Source organism: Nanorana parkeri, unplaced genomic scaffold, assembly GCF_000935625.1.
Source record: "Nanorana parkeri isolate BGI_ZX_2015 unplaced genomic scaffold, ASM93562v1 scaffold747, whole genome shotgun sequence".
Classification (NCBI taxonomy): domain Eukaryota; kingdom Metazoa; phylum Chordata; class Amphibia; order Anura; family Dicroglossidae; genus Nanorana; species Nanorana parkeri.
Window position 1 is genome coordinate 669,467 of NW_017307015.1, and position 18,911 is coordinate 688,377.

At 43.5% G+C, this 18,911-nt stretch overlaps 1 protein-coding gene across 1 annotated transcript in view; it reads right to left on the reverse strand.

Annotated features, from left to right (window-relative positions):
• The window catches only part of LIN7B (lin-7 homolog B, crumbs cell polarity complex component), a 32,333-nt gene extending 19,534 nt beyond the window's left edge, over nucleotides 1-12,799 (reverse strand). The window contains exons 1-2 of the mRNA XM_018564357.1: nucleotides 12,708-12,799; nucleotides 961-1,079 (exon numbers count right to left, since the gene is read on the reverse strand). Of these exons, the coding sequence (XP_018419859.1) occupies nucleotides 961-1,079; nucleotides 12,708-12,744 (156 nt within the window). The 5' untranslated portion in view covers nucleotides 12,745-12,799. The remainder of the gene's footprint in view (nucleotides 1-960; nucleotides 1,080-12,707) is intronic.
• Between the last annotated feature and the right edge of the window lie 6,112 nt (nucleotides 12,800-18,911).

The window sequence follows — 18,911 nt, forward strand, 5'->3', positions numbered from 1 at the left end:
CCCCCCCCCTCCACTTGACATCCACACATGTTTCCCAGGCTCCGCTGCCCCTCCTGCAGGCCCCGGGATATCAGGTGCCGGCGGGAAGCTGGGAGCAGAGCGTTGAACTTCCATTCACCAATCTCCTCTCCGCTCTATGGGACCAGGAGCGACGAGGATTACATCCTTTCCGGTCCCATAACTGTCATTGCTATCTGCACTTCAATAGCTTTTTTTAGAGTGGAAAGGTGACACTAGGGGTCTTTTGGACCCCTAGGGTCACTTTTAACCCTTTCGCTGCCAAGCCCTCCGGAACATTTTACCCGTCACTGCTAATATGCTATCACCCCTCCAAAACTCACTCCCGTGATGGACTAGAATCTCATGTTAAGTTTATTAAATGTATTGACGTTATAGTCTAGCACAGGAGTGATTCTGCAGTGGTGGCTACTTTACAACACACACAGGGACCATGGAGAACAAAAGTAGCCACCCTCCACAAGGAAGTACAATGTCAGCACAAATTTAGAGATGATTGAAGATATATGGCTGATTGATACACGAATAAGCTACACTTTTGTTAACAGTTAAGGTACTTTAATGCATTTTAAGATTTAACTCCTAAATTTAGTGTCACGTTAACACAGAATACATCCATGACACTATATTTACAGGTTCTTTTTTCACTGCCTCCATCTAATTTAAAATCAATATGCATCTATATGAGCCAACAGACTGGGGTGGGGTGTGTTCTTCATATTATGTATTCAGCTGTGTGTTGTGAATAGACTTGAATAGATACATTTTCCAATCTATTCAGCATTATTTACAATATAGAAGTAAATTACTCTAGAAAAGTAATAACTCTAAAACCTTAAATAGATGCTATTCAAATGCTAGGGTACAATACTCTCTTTGGACATATGACGCAGAAGCTGAATGTCTGGTGCAATTATATGTCCCAGCATTAAACAAACTGACCTCTCTTATTGCAGAACAGAACTTGCTTTGTAGGACTCGTTGTAAAGCTTGAAGTTTCTGTGGTGGTACTTCCCCACTTCTCTGCAGTCTTTCCAGCAGTTCAATTGCACGGGATACATCTAGAAATTACAATACTTAGTCAATACAGGTAAATTTTAGGTAGGGTAACACATTTAGACCAGAACTCTACAAAATATGAAGACTGGACTTTTAACTATGAATTCAGATTAAAAATATTTTATATATTTTTAATCCCAATTTAACTTTTTAGTTAAAATTAGCTTAATACATTCCAGTTGTTTCAAAAGGTGTGCAAAGTCTTAAAGTTTCAACACAGTCTGAAAAGAAAAATCTGTTTTGCCAGCATGCTGTACAGTGGGACCCTTGCTCTCTATGGGGAAGTAGTGATCTTTCTCCATAGGTCCAACACACACCTGATCATTCAGAGCTAGAGAACTCCAATTAGCAGTGAGCTCTACAGAGAGACCACTGTTTCCACGCAGAGAGCATGGGTCACACTCAGGGGACAGGCTTCTCTACTCAGGCTGTAGCTGCTTTAGAAACAAAACAAATAGTAAGACATTGAATGCCTTTTGTTTTGCTGCACCTGGAATGTACTTAGATGATTTTAATTTGGAGGTTCAATTGGACTTTTAATACAACCAGTATAATTACAAGAGAAGCAAATATATTTATGTATTTATTTACTTATTTATTACAATATTTCCCTGCACATCAGAATTCCCACTGAAAGTGGGAGAGACAACACAATGAGTCAGTGGGGGTGATTTACTAACCTAAACACACACACGCACCAGCTACACGCAAGTCTCTAAAAGCATATTTCCACTAATGCCATATATGGAAAAATCATGCACATGATGCATATATAATGCTGCTTCACAGTTTAGACAAAAATGGTTAGCTCATGCATTTACATTCCTGCATTCATCAACGCAAGCAACACAACGTAGAGCTAATTTACACAACATCACCTTGCAATTCATGCAGGGCTTTGTACAACACACCTGCTGGGTGTGTACACACTACAAAAGTGTCTAGATTCCACCAATAGATCATGCTGGGAGGGAACACACTACAGAGGTGTATACTTGTTCGTGGCGTGTTTATAAGGTTAGTAAATCAACCCCAGTTAGTTTCTGCTGTATTACACAATCCTACAGGTCATCAGTTTAGAGTTATCTGAGAATACTGGTCCTATAATTATTGCTTTCACTCTGGCACACACAGTGATACCTATGTAGTGCTATAGTTGTTTTTGTACGTAGGCACACCTGACACGTGTTTGCGTTAGCATGCGCGCATTTGTGGGTGAAAGGGGCTTAACATTTTTTTTATATTTTGAAATTAATTTTTTAAAACTTTTTTTTTACAGAACTTAATTGCTATTACATAGGGGAGCTCACAAGCCTCCTATGTGATAGCATACTAGTGGTGACAGGTCCTCTTTAAGGTTACATTCGGGGTCTATTAGACCCCGAATGTCCCCTTTGGGCTTCAAAAAAAGCTGTTCAAGCACAGATTCTTTTGTAGCTGGGGAACGACAGCTGAAAATCTGAAAGTGATGCAATCAGCGTCGCTTCCAGCTTTATTCAGCAAGGTGGAGATTGGCGAATGGATGTTCGCTGATCTCTCTCCCTGCCGACACCCACAATGCCGGTCCTGTGCCCGCAGGAGGTTGCAGCAGAGCCCGGAAAGCAAGACAGGGGGGTGTCAGGCAGGGTGGGACCAGTTTGCCAGCCCGTGAAAGCAATCTGGCAGCAGCTCAGCCCCTAGAATCCCATCCGGTGTAAAGCTCACAGTCGGCTTTACACAGGTGAACAGAGTCCTGGAGGCAGCCAGCGCCGTAAGGGATATGGCGTAGGGTCTCATGTAGCCTGTGCGGACTCTCAGGTGGGCTATGCGGACTCTTAGGTGGGCTATATGGGGTTTTAGGCGGGCTAAGCGGGCTCTCATGTGGGCTAAGCGGGCTCTCAGGTGGGCTAGGCGGGCTCTCAGGTGGCTGTGCGGGCTCTCAGGTGGCTGTGCGGGCTCTCAGGTGGGCTAAGCGGGCTCTAAGGTGGGCTATGGACGCTCTCAGGTGGGCTAAGCGGGCTCTCAGACAGACTAAGCGGACTCTCAGGTGGGCTATGCAGGCTTTACGTCTCAACAGGAGTCCAGAGGCGGGCAGCGTGACAAAGGCGGAGATGTGCAGGCTGGTGCCTGTTTACAGGTGCCCGGCTCACAGGAAGATCCCGATTCAGGCAGATGTGGCTCCCTGAGATACCGTGCGCTTGCTGGGGACCTAAGCAGCCGCATCTGTCAAAAAGTTTAAAGTGCCGGTATCAGTAGCATAACGTATTTTATCATTCAATGTTTTTTGTGTATTTATATCTCTGTATTAAATATAATTTTTTATGTGCAACTTTATATGTTCTTCTTTTGTTGGGAAGCCAACTTTTGAACTTACAGGAGAATTTTATTGTCGATTCTATTGACTCCGATTGTTGTATTAGCAATTTATCTCTTGCTGAGACCTCTATGCCTGGCCAGTATAAGCAGATATAATCACCGCAAACAATCCTTATCAGATAGCTGAACTCACCAAATACCTTTTGATCAACAAAGATCTTTATTGAATGCAGCAGGTTACAGCAGACAACAGGATGCAGCAAATGATTGAACAGATGGTATTTGCAGGTCGAAACATAGTAATGTATTCCCCCATGTGAACAGATTAACATGTGGCCATGTCACAAGCAACCATTTTGATGCCAAAGGACATCTCTGATAAGAAGGGTGGTACCGTACATAACACACAAGGGTGGGGAATGCAGAAAAACATGGTGCAATAACCAAAATGCCCGCAAGATGGCTAGCTATACTAGTAATATCCTAGTAATGCTTAAAGTGACATTAAAGACATTAAGCCTGCCTGAGGTGTCCTGCCTGACAGACGGAAGACTTCCCATTATGATGCACCGTTAAATCGGTTGCAAGCGCAGACCATAGGCCCATCCCGGCCGCTGACATCACACGCCAGGGTATATAGGCTGTGTGTTGGAATGTGGCTGGGTAATGGTGGAGAGAGGGAGTCAAGTGGTTTTGGAAGCCCAGTGAACCAAATGTAAGTTCTATTTCATTACGATATGCTTTGACTACATTGCATTAGATGATGTTCTAGTCCCTTGAGTATGGAAACCTGGGTTTATTGATTTTGGTATATTGGGATAATGAGAAATGGAGATTAATACCCTGGAGATTCATTATTTTATTTAAGTGATGTATTTATGAAATTACTAGATAGGATTTGTCCTACATTATCAATCATTATCTACATAATAGACATTTGAAGTCATATCACTGCCTTCAATTAATATGTATTTATTTACCAATCGCTAGTTCCCATATATATAAGGATAGCTTCAGGTACCCACGATACAACTCTGTTATATTTGTATATATTATTTATTTTGATATTTTAATATATTTAATCTACAGCATTCTTGGATGGTGATTTACCCTTCCTTGTCCGGGTACCTCTGTGTGATGGCTCCCCCTCTATTCCCCATGTCTTCCATTGATGAGTATTGTCCTCCGGTGATGTGCAACTGTTTACCACTCAAACCCCTAACAAGGTTATGTATGTATATGTGTATTTGTGTATTTTTGTATACTATTATATGGCGTATAAGTTTTATTGTAAAGATGGCCATAGGCATTTATACTCCCGATGTTTAAACATTACAGAGCGAAACGCATAGAAGGCTGGACCCACGACACATCAATGCAAAACCTCAGACAGTTTACTACAATTACATTTTATGTTGATCTAATATTTATGACTTAAGAGGCTTGGAATATTGTGTATGACATTGCTGATGTTAAATATGTGACCGTGGGGTCCAGAGAGGCCCAATGCCGGAAGTTATTTTAGATAACACTGTATTGAGGGTGGTATTGCTGACCTAATACCAGCAGGCTTATATTTATGCTTTTATGGTGTTTAACAATCTATTTTTATAATAAAGATATATTTGCAATAGAATGTGTTATTCATGCCTAGAGTGACACCTTAAAAGCCACATTCTTTCTTGTTTGTTTTATATGTATATTCAGGGGTGTGGTGTCACACTGTTTTGGTGGCTCAGATTACCTATTTTTCTTTTGTACAAACAAAAGAAAACAATGGTACTAATTGCTTCAGGAAGATGAAACTATACACTTAAAGAAAGCATTACCATGCTGGCTCACAATGACTCTTCCTCAGGTTGCGATTCCCTTACTGTTTTATGCCCACGTGCAAATTTGCTGAGATCAATTAGCACCACTGTATAACACTGTTGGGCACCAGATGGGACCTATTATACTATCACAGCAGCAAGTTCATTAAAGTGACATTAAAGGAAAAATTTTTTTCCCCTCCCCCTTATGTAAATGTTAGCACTTACCTTAAATGATGTCTCTTTTTCCGATCTTCCTCTTCTTTCCCCATGTTTTCATCTCCGATCCAGCGCTGACTGCCCTGTCTCTCCGATCCAGCGGTGTCTGCAGGCGGGTGCACGCGTCCATAGACTTACCTTGCGTCTCTGCTCGTCTCCCGGCCGAAATTCGGAACTGCGCATGCGCCCGCCCCAAGATCCTTTGCGGCCGTACGAGCAGTTCCTGATTCTCGGCACGGGAACAAGCGGCGATAACGAGGTAAGTTTTATATATATATAGGCAATATAACAACCGGAGGGTTTAGAACCCCTTTAAGGAGCACAGCCCCCCTTGTTACCTTGGGCCTGTTGCCTTGTCATTTGTGTTCTTGTATTGCTTGCTGGTAACTAAACTTCCTGGCAGTAATGGGGTTTGGCAACCTGATGGTGCTTCCCGTAAGGTTGCTTTTATATATACTTGGTGTCCTCCTCCAGCAAATTGTGGTATTAACCCACATGTTTAATGAACAGCAGCTATTTCAGGGCTTTTGTCCTCTTTCTCAGCAGCAACCTTCTTCTCGCTCCTTGTTATGGCTACATCTAAATTCCATATTATATCCTACTAAATGCAAGATTTTATCTCCTGCCAGAAATGTAAAACTGCTTTTAACTATTATGCATCTCAACGCTCCAACATTGTGTGCCTCTGAGAAACTAGGCACTCAGTCTCTTCTAACCGTAAATATTTCCATAAAAATGATCCCCAGGTATTTCAAGCAAACTTCACTTATATAAAAATAGCAGACCCTATTGCCTATTAGCTTTTATTGCAGGGCAAAATATTTGAAACCGATAGCACCCTAGTCAACTACTATTCACCCAAGACACACCAAGCCCACTTCTTCTCATAACTCCTGGGTGTAATTTCTACTGATAAAATGGCACCTTAATTTTGATGGGTGACACTAACACAACTCTGTAAGTAAATTAGATAGATTCAACCCTAAACTATCTTCCCACAGGGGCAGAGAAACAAGCATGAGAACAAGCCTCTCAATGACCTTATTGCAGAACATAATTTGATTGATCAGACCACTCATGGTACTACTCTGATGCATTACCAGTAATATTATGGGAGGCCCATAAAGCCACCCTTCCTCAGCAACTTGAAATGCAGTTCAAACCCAACCCTTCAGTGTCTTTATGCAGACAGCTCAAGATTGTTAAGTAGAACCTAATTTAATTTGGAATGACAGTGGAGAAAAACAACTTTGCTGGGTTAAGAGGAATTTTTATGCACCTGCCAACAAGCAAGACAGTAGAAAGGCATCATGGCATCATTAGTGCCATGATGCCTTTCTACTGTTTTACTGTTCAAAGCCCATTTCGTGTGCACCTTACTGTATGACTGGTAACAAATTGTTGAGTGCGTTTGTCGTTTGTTTTGTTTGCCAACAAGCAAGGCCCCATGTTAGCTCATGTATTCAATTTTTAGCCCAAAGTTGCCAAACCAATAAGTTTTTTTGTCTAACCTATATCAATGGCCACTCCCTATTTAACAAACCTTGGCAGGTACCCTTTTTCAAACTTCTCACCCTGCCCCAATACAGTATATGCTACATAAATAGGAAGCAGAAATAGCAAAACTCAAAGTTTTAAACACTATTAAGACCCTACAGCCAAACAAAAACCCGGACCCCGATGGTTTTTCTGCCTTATATAATAAGACGTTCTCCATAATCCTCGTCCCTCATCTTCCTAACCTCTGTAATAATATCCGCACTCACACGAATTTGCATCCTTCATCTTTAATGGTGCATTTAGTTATGCCATTGAAGCCAGACTGGGACGCCTTGGACCCCCACAACTATAGACCAAGCTCGCTCCTCAATATGGATATTAAAGGAGAACTATGGGGTTAACGCTTTTCCCCATAGTTCTCGTTAGGGTAACGGGAGGACACAAACTAGCGTCCTCCCGTCACCCTAGGCTCAGTATACCGCGAGCTGTAGCTCGCGGTATACTGAGATGCCGCAGTATACCGCAAGCTGCTGCTGCTGGCGGTATACTGAGACGCCGCAGCTGAAGCGGATCCCGACAATTATGTCTGGATCCGCCCAGCTGCGTGACTGACAGCTGGCTCTGCCTATCTAGAGGCAGAGCCAGCTGTACCCACCCCCTCCCCTGTCCGTTCCGCAAGTCAGCGCTGGCGGTTCGGAGCGGGGATGGGGGAATCCAGACCCTCCCCTGTCACGGCAGAGAACCGATATGTGTTCGCTCACCTCCCGATCTACTAAGCTTACCTGTGACAGTCTCATTGTCACAGGTTGGCTAGAACTATGAGGTGAGTGAAAAGCATAGTTCTCCTTTAAAATACTACTTAAAATGTTCACGACCAGACTTAGCTCTTATATATTTGTTAATCCATAAAATCCAGGTGGTATTTGTCCCATACAGGCAAACTTCAAACAATACTCTCAAAGTGATCCATCTAATGCATGAAGAACAATATCCAGGCCTGATTCTTGGGATGGAAATCCACAAAGCATTTGATGCTTCATCTTCGGATTATATGAACTATGCTTTAAAAAAGTGGGGATCTAAACCCATTTTAATTTTCTTGCTTGGAGCACTGTATCACCAACCCTATGCTAAAGTGCCCAATCTGAATTACCTCTCTGAGGACACCCGGACACAGGACACTCATTGCCGACACAGGCACTTAAAATTTTCTAAAAGATGCAGCTGCCGAGGTCCCCAGCAAGCGCAATCTCGGGCAGCTGCATCTGCCTGAAACCGGATCTTCCTCTGCGCTGCGGCCACCTGTAAACAGGCACAGACTGCCCGCACATCGCCATATCCTCCTCTGGCTCCCTGACACCATGCTGCCCCGCTTGCAGACCCCTGGTGAGACACCATAGTCCAGATAGCCCACCCGAGAGTGTGCACAGCCCACCCGAGAGCGTGCACAGCCCACCCGAGAGCGTGCACAGCCCACCCGAGAGCGTGCACAGCCCACCAGGCCAGAGTATGTAGTTTCATATTATTTTGTGTTGCTGTAAAATGTATTGCTGTAGTCCTCTATAGACGGTCTACTTACTCCCTCTCCTGGCTGTCTCCTCTTGCTCTTTTTCCTGGCTGCCCCTCCTCGCTCTCTGCTCTATATTATCCAAAAAAAAGTTGCTGCACGCGGTGCAAGAATGTTCGGGTTTCACTTGAAGAAAAGGTGGCAACCCTAGGTGTACAGCCAGCTCTTTCAAAATAAACGGTCTACCTAAACAAATCATAACATGTTGCTATAATTCATGTGCACCACCAAAACGCATAGTGTGAATAGGCCCTATAAGAAAATAACATGAAAGTTGTTTACGATACACAGTTGTGATTTACACCTAGTTTAATGAGATCCTGCCACCAGACTATTTATTTAAACAAGAATCTTCACATAGGATTAAATGTAAATTTAATGTATTTTATCCATGTTGTTTACCTGAGACTGCTGCTGGGCACCACCATCTTGGATGTAATGTCAGCAGCCCCTGCAGACTCAGAGAATGGACCTACAGAATGGGCAGTGACACCGGAAGTGATGTAAGGTACATCATGTCCGGGTCCAGTGATCGGAGGAGAGATCAGCGGCTGGAAGCCACTGATCTCTTCTCCGATTCATCTGGCGGAGACCCATCACGCCGCTCCCAGGCTCGCACATGGGACAGTGGAGCCTGGTCAAGCGGACGTCAGCGGAGGGGGCAGGACACGGCACAGCACCTCACAAGCGATACGGTGCCTGTACAGATGCCAGATCGCTTGTATTTAAACAACAATTGTCTGCTGTTTAAAACGGTACCAAGAACACGGCAGCAGCAGCCGTGTTCTTGATATAACCACTTCCAGCGGATGATGTGTAATTACGTGAACCCGCTGGATGTGGTTAAGGATAATGTAAAGGTTTAGGTTTGCATTAAAGCTAAAGGCTAGTGTCAGTGAGCAAATTTGGCTTGCTTTCAGGTGCATTCCGCTTGCATTTAATCAGTTTGAGAAGCTTCTGAGATCGTTTAACAACAGGCCATATTCAAAATTCAGCAGGACCTATTTGTGTGTTGAGGTTAGAGATAACAGCAAAAAGTTTCCCAGCTGCTTGAGGTTAGGGATGTCTCGATACCGATACTAGTATCAGGGCTGATACAGGGCATTATCACAAGTAGTAGTACGGGCAGTAGCCTGTGAGATTTCTAGACTCCCTGCACACGCCCCTGGAAGTCCAGAAATCTCACGGGTCCAGAGAAGTAATAAAACACTGGTACTTTAAATCTTTAAATAGCTTTACAAACAGAGCTTTACAGAAGATAGAGCACAATGTTGTGCTGTTTCTACTGTATTGGACAGCAGGCTCATAAAGAGAGCCTGTCACCTTCGAATTATAGTACGTCATGACCGGCTCTGCCCAGTTTTTTTTTGCCCAGGACCTGCTAGAAGACTCTGGCAGGTGCTGGACAAAAGTAAACCACTAGCTTTGCCCAATTGTTTATATTTTGCCAGCATCTGTCAGATTCTTCATTCTGCAGTAGGAGTTTGTCGCGTGCGGTCGGGTAAAGTTTTTTTTTTATCGTTATATTTTATTAAATTATTTTTATTTTTTAATTTTGTTGAGTCGTCAACGTCGTGGACAACGCTGGACGTCGTGATTGACCCTGGATTACATCGGTGGATCCATTGTCCATACATCGTCAAAAATCCTTTGTTTTTGGGGGGGTTTTTCTTCAAAAAAAGGTTTTAAAAGTCTGGCATATTTTTTTTAGACTTTTATTTAACAATTTAGTGAATGGGTAAAAGTAGCCATTACTCATTCACAAGGGAGGGAAGCACCTAAACCGCCTCCACTTTCATCGTCGGGCCGTCTTCTCCTCTATCGATGGGCCCCGCCTCCTCTTACATCACTGGCCCCTCCTGCTCTTAGGTCGCTGGACCGGGCCCCGCCTCCTCCTTCACTGCAAACCCTGGGTCCAGTCTCTTCTGCAGCAGCTGCTGGCTGTTACTGACACGGCTCAGCGGCGGATGTAAGGAAGAACGCGCCGCTGCTCTTAGGTCGCTGGACCGGGCCCCGCCTCCTCCTTCACTGCAAACCCTGGGTCCAGTCTCTTCTGCAGCAGCTGCTGGCTGTTACTGACACGGCTCAGCGGCGGATGTAAGGCAGAACGCGCCGCTGCACACATCACTGACAGGTTGTCGGTGATCTAACAGCGGTGCGTTCCTCCTGACAGCCAGCACCCTGATATGCCATAGCGACCCAGGCGCTCGGGCCCCATAGCAGCCGCCTGGGTTGCTATGGCGATTGTTACGATAAAATTCCTACATTTTCTCTTTTTAAATGTTGTCCCTCCTAACTTTCCTACTAGACTTAAGGGTCTGGAATGGTTTGGGAGGGGGACCCCACGCTGTTTTTTTTTTTCTTTAAAATTATTTTCTTAACTTTTTTTAATTTTTCTTATTTAAATTATTTTAACTTTTTTTTTATTTTATTTGTTTACATTTATTTCTATTCTGCTCGCTACCCTGGAGGTAGCGAGCAGAATAGCGGAGCCGAATGAGAATGTGAAAATAGGGGCGAACGGCAGCAAGTGAGCTGTCGGAGCTTTAGCTCAGCCGATCCAGATGTCGGATCTCCTTGTGCACTTCGGCTCAGCCGAACATGCAGCACATATCCGGCTGAAATCAACCGTACCAAGCTGAAGTGAACCGCTGAACAACGTTCGGCTCTGTTCACTTCGGCTCGGTTATTCACTCGGCTGTCTTTGGCAGCTTTGTGAATAGGCCCCATAGTGTGGGTTTGACTGCAAAGGTGGAAACACCTGAACCGTTTAAAGTGTAACTCAAATCCTGCAACAACAAAAATCACTAGGAAGTAGAGGTTTTTAGTACTTGCATATAATCTCAAGAGCTCAGCACCACTCAAAGTATAGTTCCAATTTAAGGGCTTGTCACACCATGTCCGGACCAGAACAGTTTTTGTTTGCACCTGACATGCATTCCAATGTATTTCTATGGTATTCCGGGGCTCTGTTCACACCAGTGCAGTCTGTTACAGTGCAAGGAAAATAAATGCTGCATGCACTATTTTTTCTGGTCTGGAACGCACCAAAATGCATGTAAACACATAAACGCATGGAATGCACATGAAAACCTGTTTTAAGCATTAAAAAAATGCACCAGAATGTGTCAAAAACTCACTGCACTGCGTTTGCAGATCTGCTCCAGATCTGGTCTCGACATGGTGTAAACAAACCCTAAAATGAGGGGCGTCCCGAGGCCGGGTGTCCACCAGGAGCGGGTGACACCAGACCATGATGTAATCGCGCATGTGCGGCTATTCATGTGATGGCCAGCACCCATCTTGGCAATGGAAGCCGGCAGAGAGAGGAGGGGACGTTCACCCCAGGCATACCTCATCCCGCCAGGTCCACTCGTCTCTCCTGACAATGTTCGGCTCTCGGTCCATGACCGAGTGCCCGACTTTTTTAGAGGTCAGTCATTTTGGCGTCACCCCGCCAATGGTGTCGACTGGGTGTGGGCCGCATCCCACGCACCCCCTTTGTGACGCCACTGCCTAAAACATAGTAAAACTAAAAGCAGTGCTGCACGATATGCTCTATAACGTTTGCCCAGGTCTGCCCTAGACACTCACTGTACATCTAAGGTTGTAGACACCTGTCGGGACTTTATCATCAGATCCCTGCTTCTGAATACAATAGATTACAGTGATGCTTGTGATTTGAGATGCAGTTGGACAATTTAATCATTCCAATCTTTCTGATATTGTTTAGGAGATGAAGGTGGGTTCTAGCAATGCATGATTTAAGCAAGGGCAAGTGGATTTTTAAACCTGCTGTTCTATGCGATACCTTTTCCCATCTCTGGCTATTCTAAGCCATCCTTCTCTATCACTGCACATAGAAAATAGCAGTACCTGTCCTAAAATAACTCTGACAAGTGCAAAACGATAACAAATGGCAGCTCTGAGGATGGCGTAAAGTGAAAACACAGGAGCGAGGAATTAAATGTTTACTGATGCAAATAGACATAATTGGAAAGCTGTTATCTGCAGTGCTTTGCAGAATCGCAGAATACAGGAGAGGCAAGTGCAGGGTTATATTGCAAATCACTCTCACTTGCCTGATTATCAGCTTAGGGCCAGTGTAAATAAAAAGGGAAAAAAGAGATGAAGGAGCAGCCAAGCCATTCATCTGTACCCTCCTCCCTCTGGCTAAAATCAAGTGCTACAGGCAAAAATCCCAGCCCCTGCAATGCAACATGCATCATATTTCCTACCTCTCTCCAGACCTAAGGGTTCAGACAGCGCTGCCATCTTAAGTCAAGCAGTCACATGCCCAGGAGTTCCTCACTGTAAAGGAGGAGGAGGCGGGCCTGGGCTGCTCAGCCCACAAGCCTTGGAGATGCTGCATGCATGGTGACAGCTTCTCCTGTATCATCCTCTACACACTGGCAGCCTGTGTCAAAACAATGAGGGTCACAGGCGTTACACAATGCTGCTAGATAATGCAAGCTGATGCGTGCAGTACATCACATAAAATGCAGTAGCATGTGTGATTTTTGAAAACTGGAACTGCTGTTTTTAGCAAACAGATATAGTTATTTGCACAGTCTAAAAAACCTGGAGCAATAGTGGAGCTGCTGCTGACAGTAACTACATAACATCAACACATGTGAAAAAAAAAACAACAACTTGCTTTCAACAACCAAAAAAATCATAAAGTATGCAGATACAAGTTAAACTCGAATAATTAGAATATCGTGCAAAAGTTCATTTATTTCACTAATGCAACTTAAAAGGTGCAACTAATATATGAGATAGACTCATTACATGCAAAGCAAGATAGTTCAAGCCGTGATTTGTCATAATTGTGATGATTATGGCTTACAGCTCATGAAAACCCCAAATCCACAATCTCAGAAAATTAGAATATTACATGCAATCAATAAAACAAGGATTGTACATAGAACAATATCGGACCTCTGAAAAGTATAAGCATGCATATGTACTCAGTACTTGGTTTGGGCCCCTTTTGCAGCAATTACTGCCTCAATGCGGCGTGGCATGGAAGCTATCAGCCTGTGGCACTGCTGAGGTGTTATGGAAGACCAGGATGCTTCAATAGCGGCCTTCAGCTCTTCTGCATTGTTCGGTCTCATGTCTCTCATCTTTCTCTTGGCAATGCCCCATAGATTCTCTATGGGGTTCAGGTCAGGCGAGTTTGCTGGCCAATCAAGCACAGTAATCCCACGGTCATTGAACCAGGTTTTGGTGCTTTTGGCAGTGTGGGCAGGTGCCAAGTCCTGCTGGAAAATGAAGTCAGCATCCCCATAGAGCTCGTCTGCGGAAGGAAGCATGAAGTGCTCCAAAATCTCCTGGTAGACGGCTGCGTTGACCCTGGACTTAATGAAGCACAGTGGACCAACACCAGCAGATGACATGGCTCCCCAAATCAACACAGACTGTGGAAACTTCACACTGGACTTCAAGCATCTTGCAGTGTGTGCCTCTCCATTCTTCCTCCATACTCTGGGTCCTTGGTTTCCAAATGAGATGCAAAATTTGCTCTCATCAGAAAAGAGGACTTTGGACCACTGAGCAACAGACCAGGTCTGTTTTTCTATAGCCCAGGTAAGACGCTTCTGACGTTGTTTGTTGTTCACCAGTGACTTGACAAGTTTAATAGGACATTTGAAGCCCATGTCCAGGATCCGTCTGTGTGTGGTGGCTCTTGATGCACTGACTCCAGCCTCAGTCCAACACTTTTGAATGGCCTCAACACTTTTGAATGGCCTTTTTCTGACAATCCTCTCCAGGCTGCGGTCATACCTGCTGCTTGTGCACCTTTTTCTTCCACACTTTTCCCTTCCACACAACTTTCTATTAATGTGCTTTGATACAGCACTTTGGGAACATCCAACTTCTTTTGCAATTACCTTTTGAGGCTTTCCCTCCTTATGTAGGGTGTCAATGATGGTTTTCTGCACAACTTTCAGGTCAGTAGTCTTTCCCATGATTGTGATTCCTACCGAACCAGACTGAGAGACCATTTAAAGGCTCAGGAACCCTTTGCAGGTGTTATGGCTTAATTAGCTGATTAGAGTGGGACACTTTGATCCTAGAATATTGCACCTTTTCACAATATTCACATTTTCTGAGATTGTGGATTTTGGGGTTTTCATGAGCTGTAAGCCATAGTCATCACAATTATGACAAATCACGGCTTGAACTATCTTGCTTTGCATGTAATGAGTCTATCTCATATATTAGTTTCACCTTTTAAGTTGTATTAGTGAAATAAATATTGCGCATGGCAACCATGTATTGTTCTCTATCTCGCACTGTCAAAATTAAAGGATAAAATATGAAAAGTCAAACGAAAGCATTCTGTTCAGGTTTTAATCATTAGAAGTCTTAAAGTGACACTAAACTCAGTAGTTAAATCTTAAAAATGCATTTAAGTACCTTAACTATTAAAATAATTTTACTTATTTGTGTATGACTCGGCTGTAGATCCTCAAATCATGCCGACACTGTCGTCCTTTCTGGAGGGTGGCTACTTTTGTTCTCCATGGTCCCTCTGTATGTTGTAAAGTAGCCACCACTCCAAGCTCACCCCCATGATAGACTACAATCTCGATACAAATTAGAAAACTAGTGTTAGCACAAGTCCAGATATGACAAAATCTCACCCGTCCTGCCCTGACATGGCTACTTCTGTCTTCAACAGCTCTCTCATCCTCCTTAGACACCTTAGCCCCGCTCACAACACGCAGACTTAGACCACGTCCACTACAACCATGGCAAACAGAAGAAACCAGAAATCTTCAGACATAGTCGCACTCTGGAGCGAGTGTGGTGTAAAACTAGGTCTCTCACTTTACCCTTAATAAAGCTGCCCTCCTAAAATATAATTCCTCCCTCCGTGCTTCAAAACAGACTTGTGTTACTCTCATTAACATTCTCATCCAAACCTCGTCAACTCTTTTCTACTTTTAACTCTCTATTATGTCCCCCACCACCCACTAAAAACAAAATAGATGCAATCGGGGATGAAATTCCCAGTCACCTTCCCCTACTCATGTACCAGGCCCACCATCACACTTGTTACTTTCCTCATTTGACCCTGTCACCACTGAGCAGATTACAAAGCTTCTCTCTGACACACACCTCACCACTTGCCCCTGGACCATGTTCCCTCACCACTTCTCCGGTCACCCTTTTGCTCCATCCTAGACTCTCTTACTCACATTTTTAATCTTTCCCTCTCTGCTGGCATCTTTGCCTCCCCTCTAAAACATGCACTGGTCACCCCAATACCCCAAAAACCTTCACCCCACCAACCTCAAAAATCTCAGACCTATCTCCTTACACCTCCAAACTAATTGAACTCCTAATCTACAACAGCCTGAGCATCTCACTGATCCCTTACAGTCCAGCTTTCGCCCCCAACACTCTGCTGAAACCGCCCTCCAAAAACTAAGTAATGGCTTACTAACAGCTATAAACGATGGCCACTACTCCTTACTCTTGCCATTAGACCTTTATGCTGCTTTTGACACAGTTGACCACCCACTGCTCCTTCTCAAAAAACTCCACTCGCTTGGCCTACAAGACTGTGCTCTATCATGGTTCTCCTCCTACCTATCTAAGCGCTCCTTTAGTGTAACCTACAAATCTACCTCTTCCTCTCTTCTTCTCATTTCTGTTGGGAGTCCCCCAAGGCTTTGCCCTTGGACCCCTTTCTCTACTTTATCTACACCTCCTCTCTTGGTCAGTTGATAACCTCACATGGCTTCCAATACCATCTCTATGCTGATGACCCTCAAATCTATCTCTCCACTCCACAACTCACCCCCTCAGTGTCCTTGCGTGTCACTAATCTACTGACATATCAGTCTGGATGTCACAACACTTGGTATCCCCCCCCGTGCACCCTACCCCAACTTTTTCATCATGATTGATAACCTAACTATCCAACCCTCCCCCCATGCCAAGGTGCTATCCTGCCATGTTCACCTTAGTAACATCTCCAAAATATGCGCCTTTCTCACCAATGAAACCACAAAGCTGCTCATCCACTCACTTGTTATCTCTCGTCTTGACTATTGTAACTCCCTCCTCATTGGCCTACCTGTACACAGACTATTCCCCTTCAGTCTATCATGAAAGCTGCTGCTAGACTTTTCCACCTAACCAACCCCTCAGAATCTGCAACCCCCCTCTGCCAATCCCTCCACTGGCTTCCAATCACCCAAAAGGATCAAATTCAAAATATTAACCACTTACAAAGCCATCCACAGCTCTGCCCCAGGTTAAATCTCCAACCTTGTATCAAAGTATGACCCTATCCGTGCCCTCTGTTGCTCCCAAGACCTCCTGCTCTCTAGCTCCTTCATTGACTCCTCACATGCTCACCTCCAGGACTTCTCTACAGTTTCTCCCTTTCTTTGGAACCACTTACCCCAACCTGTCAGTCTAGCAGGGCCCTTCTTACCATCTTGTCTTGAATTGTATTGCAATTGTAATGTCTCCTTATATTGTAAAGCACTGCGCAAACTGTTGGCGCTATATAAATCCTGTATAATACTAATCTCCTCCTCTGATTGCCTTTTGGCGATCACTAAAGACTCATCTCTTTAGGGAAGCCTATAACACTTCAAAAGCGGTAGTTCCGCCACTGCCTCACAGGCAGGGCCCTCCTTACCATCTTGTCTTGAATTGTATTGTAATTATGTCTTCCCTATATTGTAAAGCGGTGCACAAACTGTTGGCACTATATAAATCCTGAATAATAATAATAATTTGAGGATCTACAGCCCCAAGTGATACACAAATAAGGTACAAGATTGTTAATAGTTAAGGTACTTAAATGCATTTGACTAGGAAACCCAAACTCAGGGGTTGCAATAAAATTGACTGTTGAGGCCATATTAAAAAGTAAAATGTATTTATTGTACATGCATGCATGGAGAACAATACCATACAGAGTAGGGATGCACAGATACTTTTCGAGTACCAGTGCAGATACTTGGCATTTTCATGAGAACTACCAGGGTTGCAGAGGTTGCAGCTGGGACCTGGCTCTGGCACTCCACCATTGTCCTGAAATCATTAGTTGATATTGTTTTGGAAAAACTGTCACATGACAAACAAAAATATATCAGTACTCATACTTGTAAGTACTCGGCAAGTACCAGTACTCGTACTTGCAAAACTGGTATCTGTGCATCCCTTTATTTATATTTATAAAAACAAAATCGTACATTAAAACAGAGATGTACAAATCCCAGCAGCGCCGTGTGCTCCTTAAAAATGACAGCTGCCTCCTAATTTTTTAATTTTTCTCCAGTCTAGTCTTGGAGCTCAAAAGTATCGGTACATATACTACTGTACTTGGTATCTGTGCAACGCTAATACAGAGTATTGGCATCAACATTTCTCTGACTGGCTGGGGTCTTTACACAATTTATATGTTTGAGCAGCATGGGAACTTGACTATCTATGCTCTTTTAAGTGTAAATCTTCTTTCTGATGGCATCTGTAGAGGTGACGAACACATGTTTATGATTCATCGAAAAGGACATCTGTTGTACACAGGAACCATTTTCCTTGTAAATAGATTTGAAGAAGCATTCTCGGGTGGGCATCACAAAAGGTAAATGCAGAATGTTTTACAATACCAATATATGGTATAAATAAAATGAATGTTCCAATTTCTTCTTCACATTTTTAGAATTTTACTCCTGAGTTTAGTGTCACTTTAATTTTTTGTAGCCAGCAAGTAATAGAAGATGAAACCTGGTCGATTGCTAAGGGTAAGTGTCTTATCTATTCTTTGCAAAAGTGTTGAGAAATATTCTAGCATGAAATCAAAGGTTTGTGTAAATGTAATACGGGAGAGAAGATGTTGTGGTGAAAGATGGCACTGGTAATCAGGCTTAGCTAAACCAGTGTGGTAAAGTCATAATAAGCATGTAGGCAGAGTGAAAACAGAACCAGGTTTTCATAAACATCATCATAAAACAAGATTTTTTTATTCAGTCTGGAAACTAAGATCAATTATAACACCTCAGCCTTTGTCCAGTTTATACCAATGCTAAATATTGCTAACAACAGCAATGCTCAAAATAGCTTTCATATATGTTACATTGGGATGGTAATTGGGTACACCAGGCAGGGCCAGGCAATAACGCTCACTCTGTTATCATAGAGAATTAAATTGTTCCATATACTATGTGAAAAATAAATCTTTTACCTCCACTTCATATTTCACTCACATCTGTCAGGAGTACTATCTGTTTTAGTGAATGCCATATCAGGATGTCTCTCTCTTTTAATGGACAGGATGTTCACTAGCTGTCACTTGCTTGAGACTCTTCAGATTAATTTACATCCTTATTATACTAACATAAACAGTCTCCCTACTGCCTTAATCTATTGTGAAGACCAAGAAAATAGGCCTTACAAATGCGTCTGTA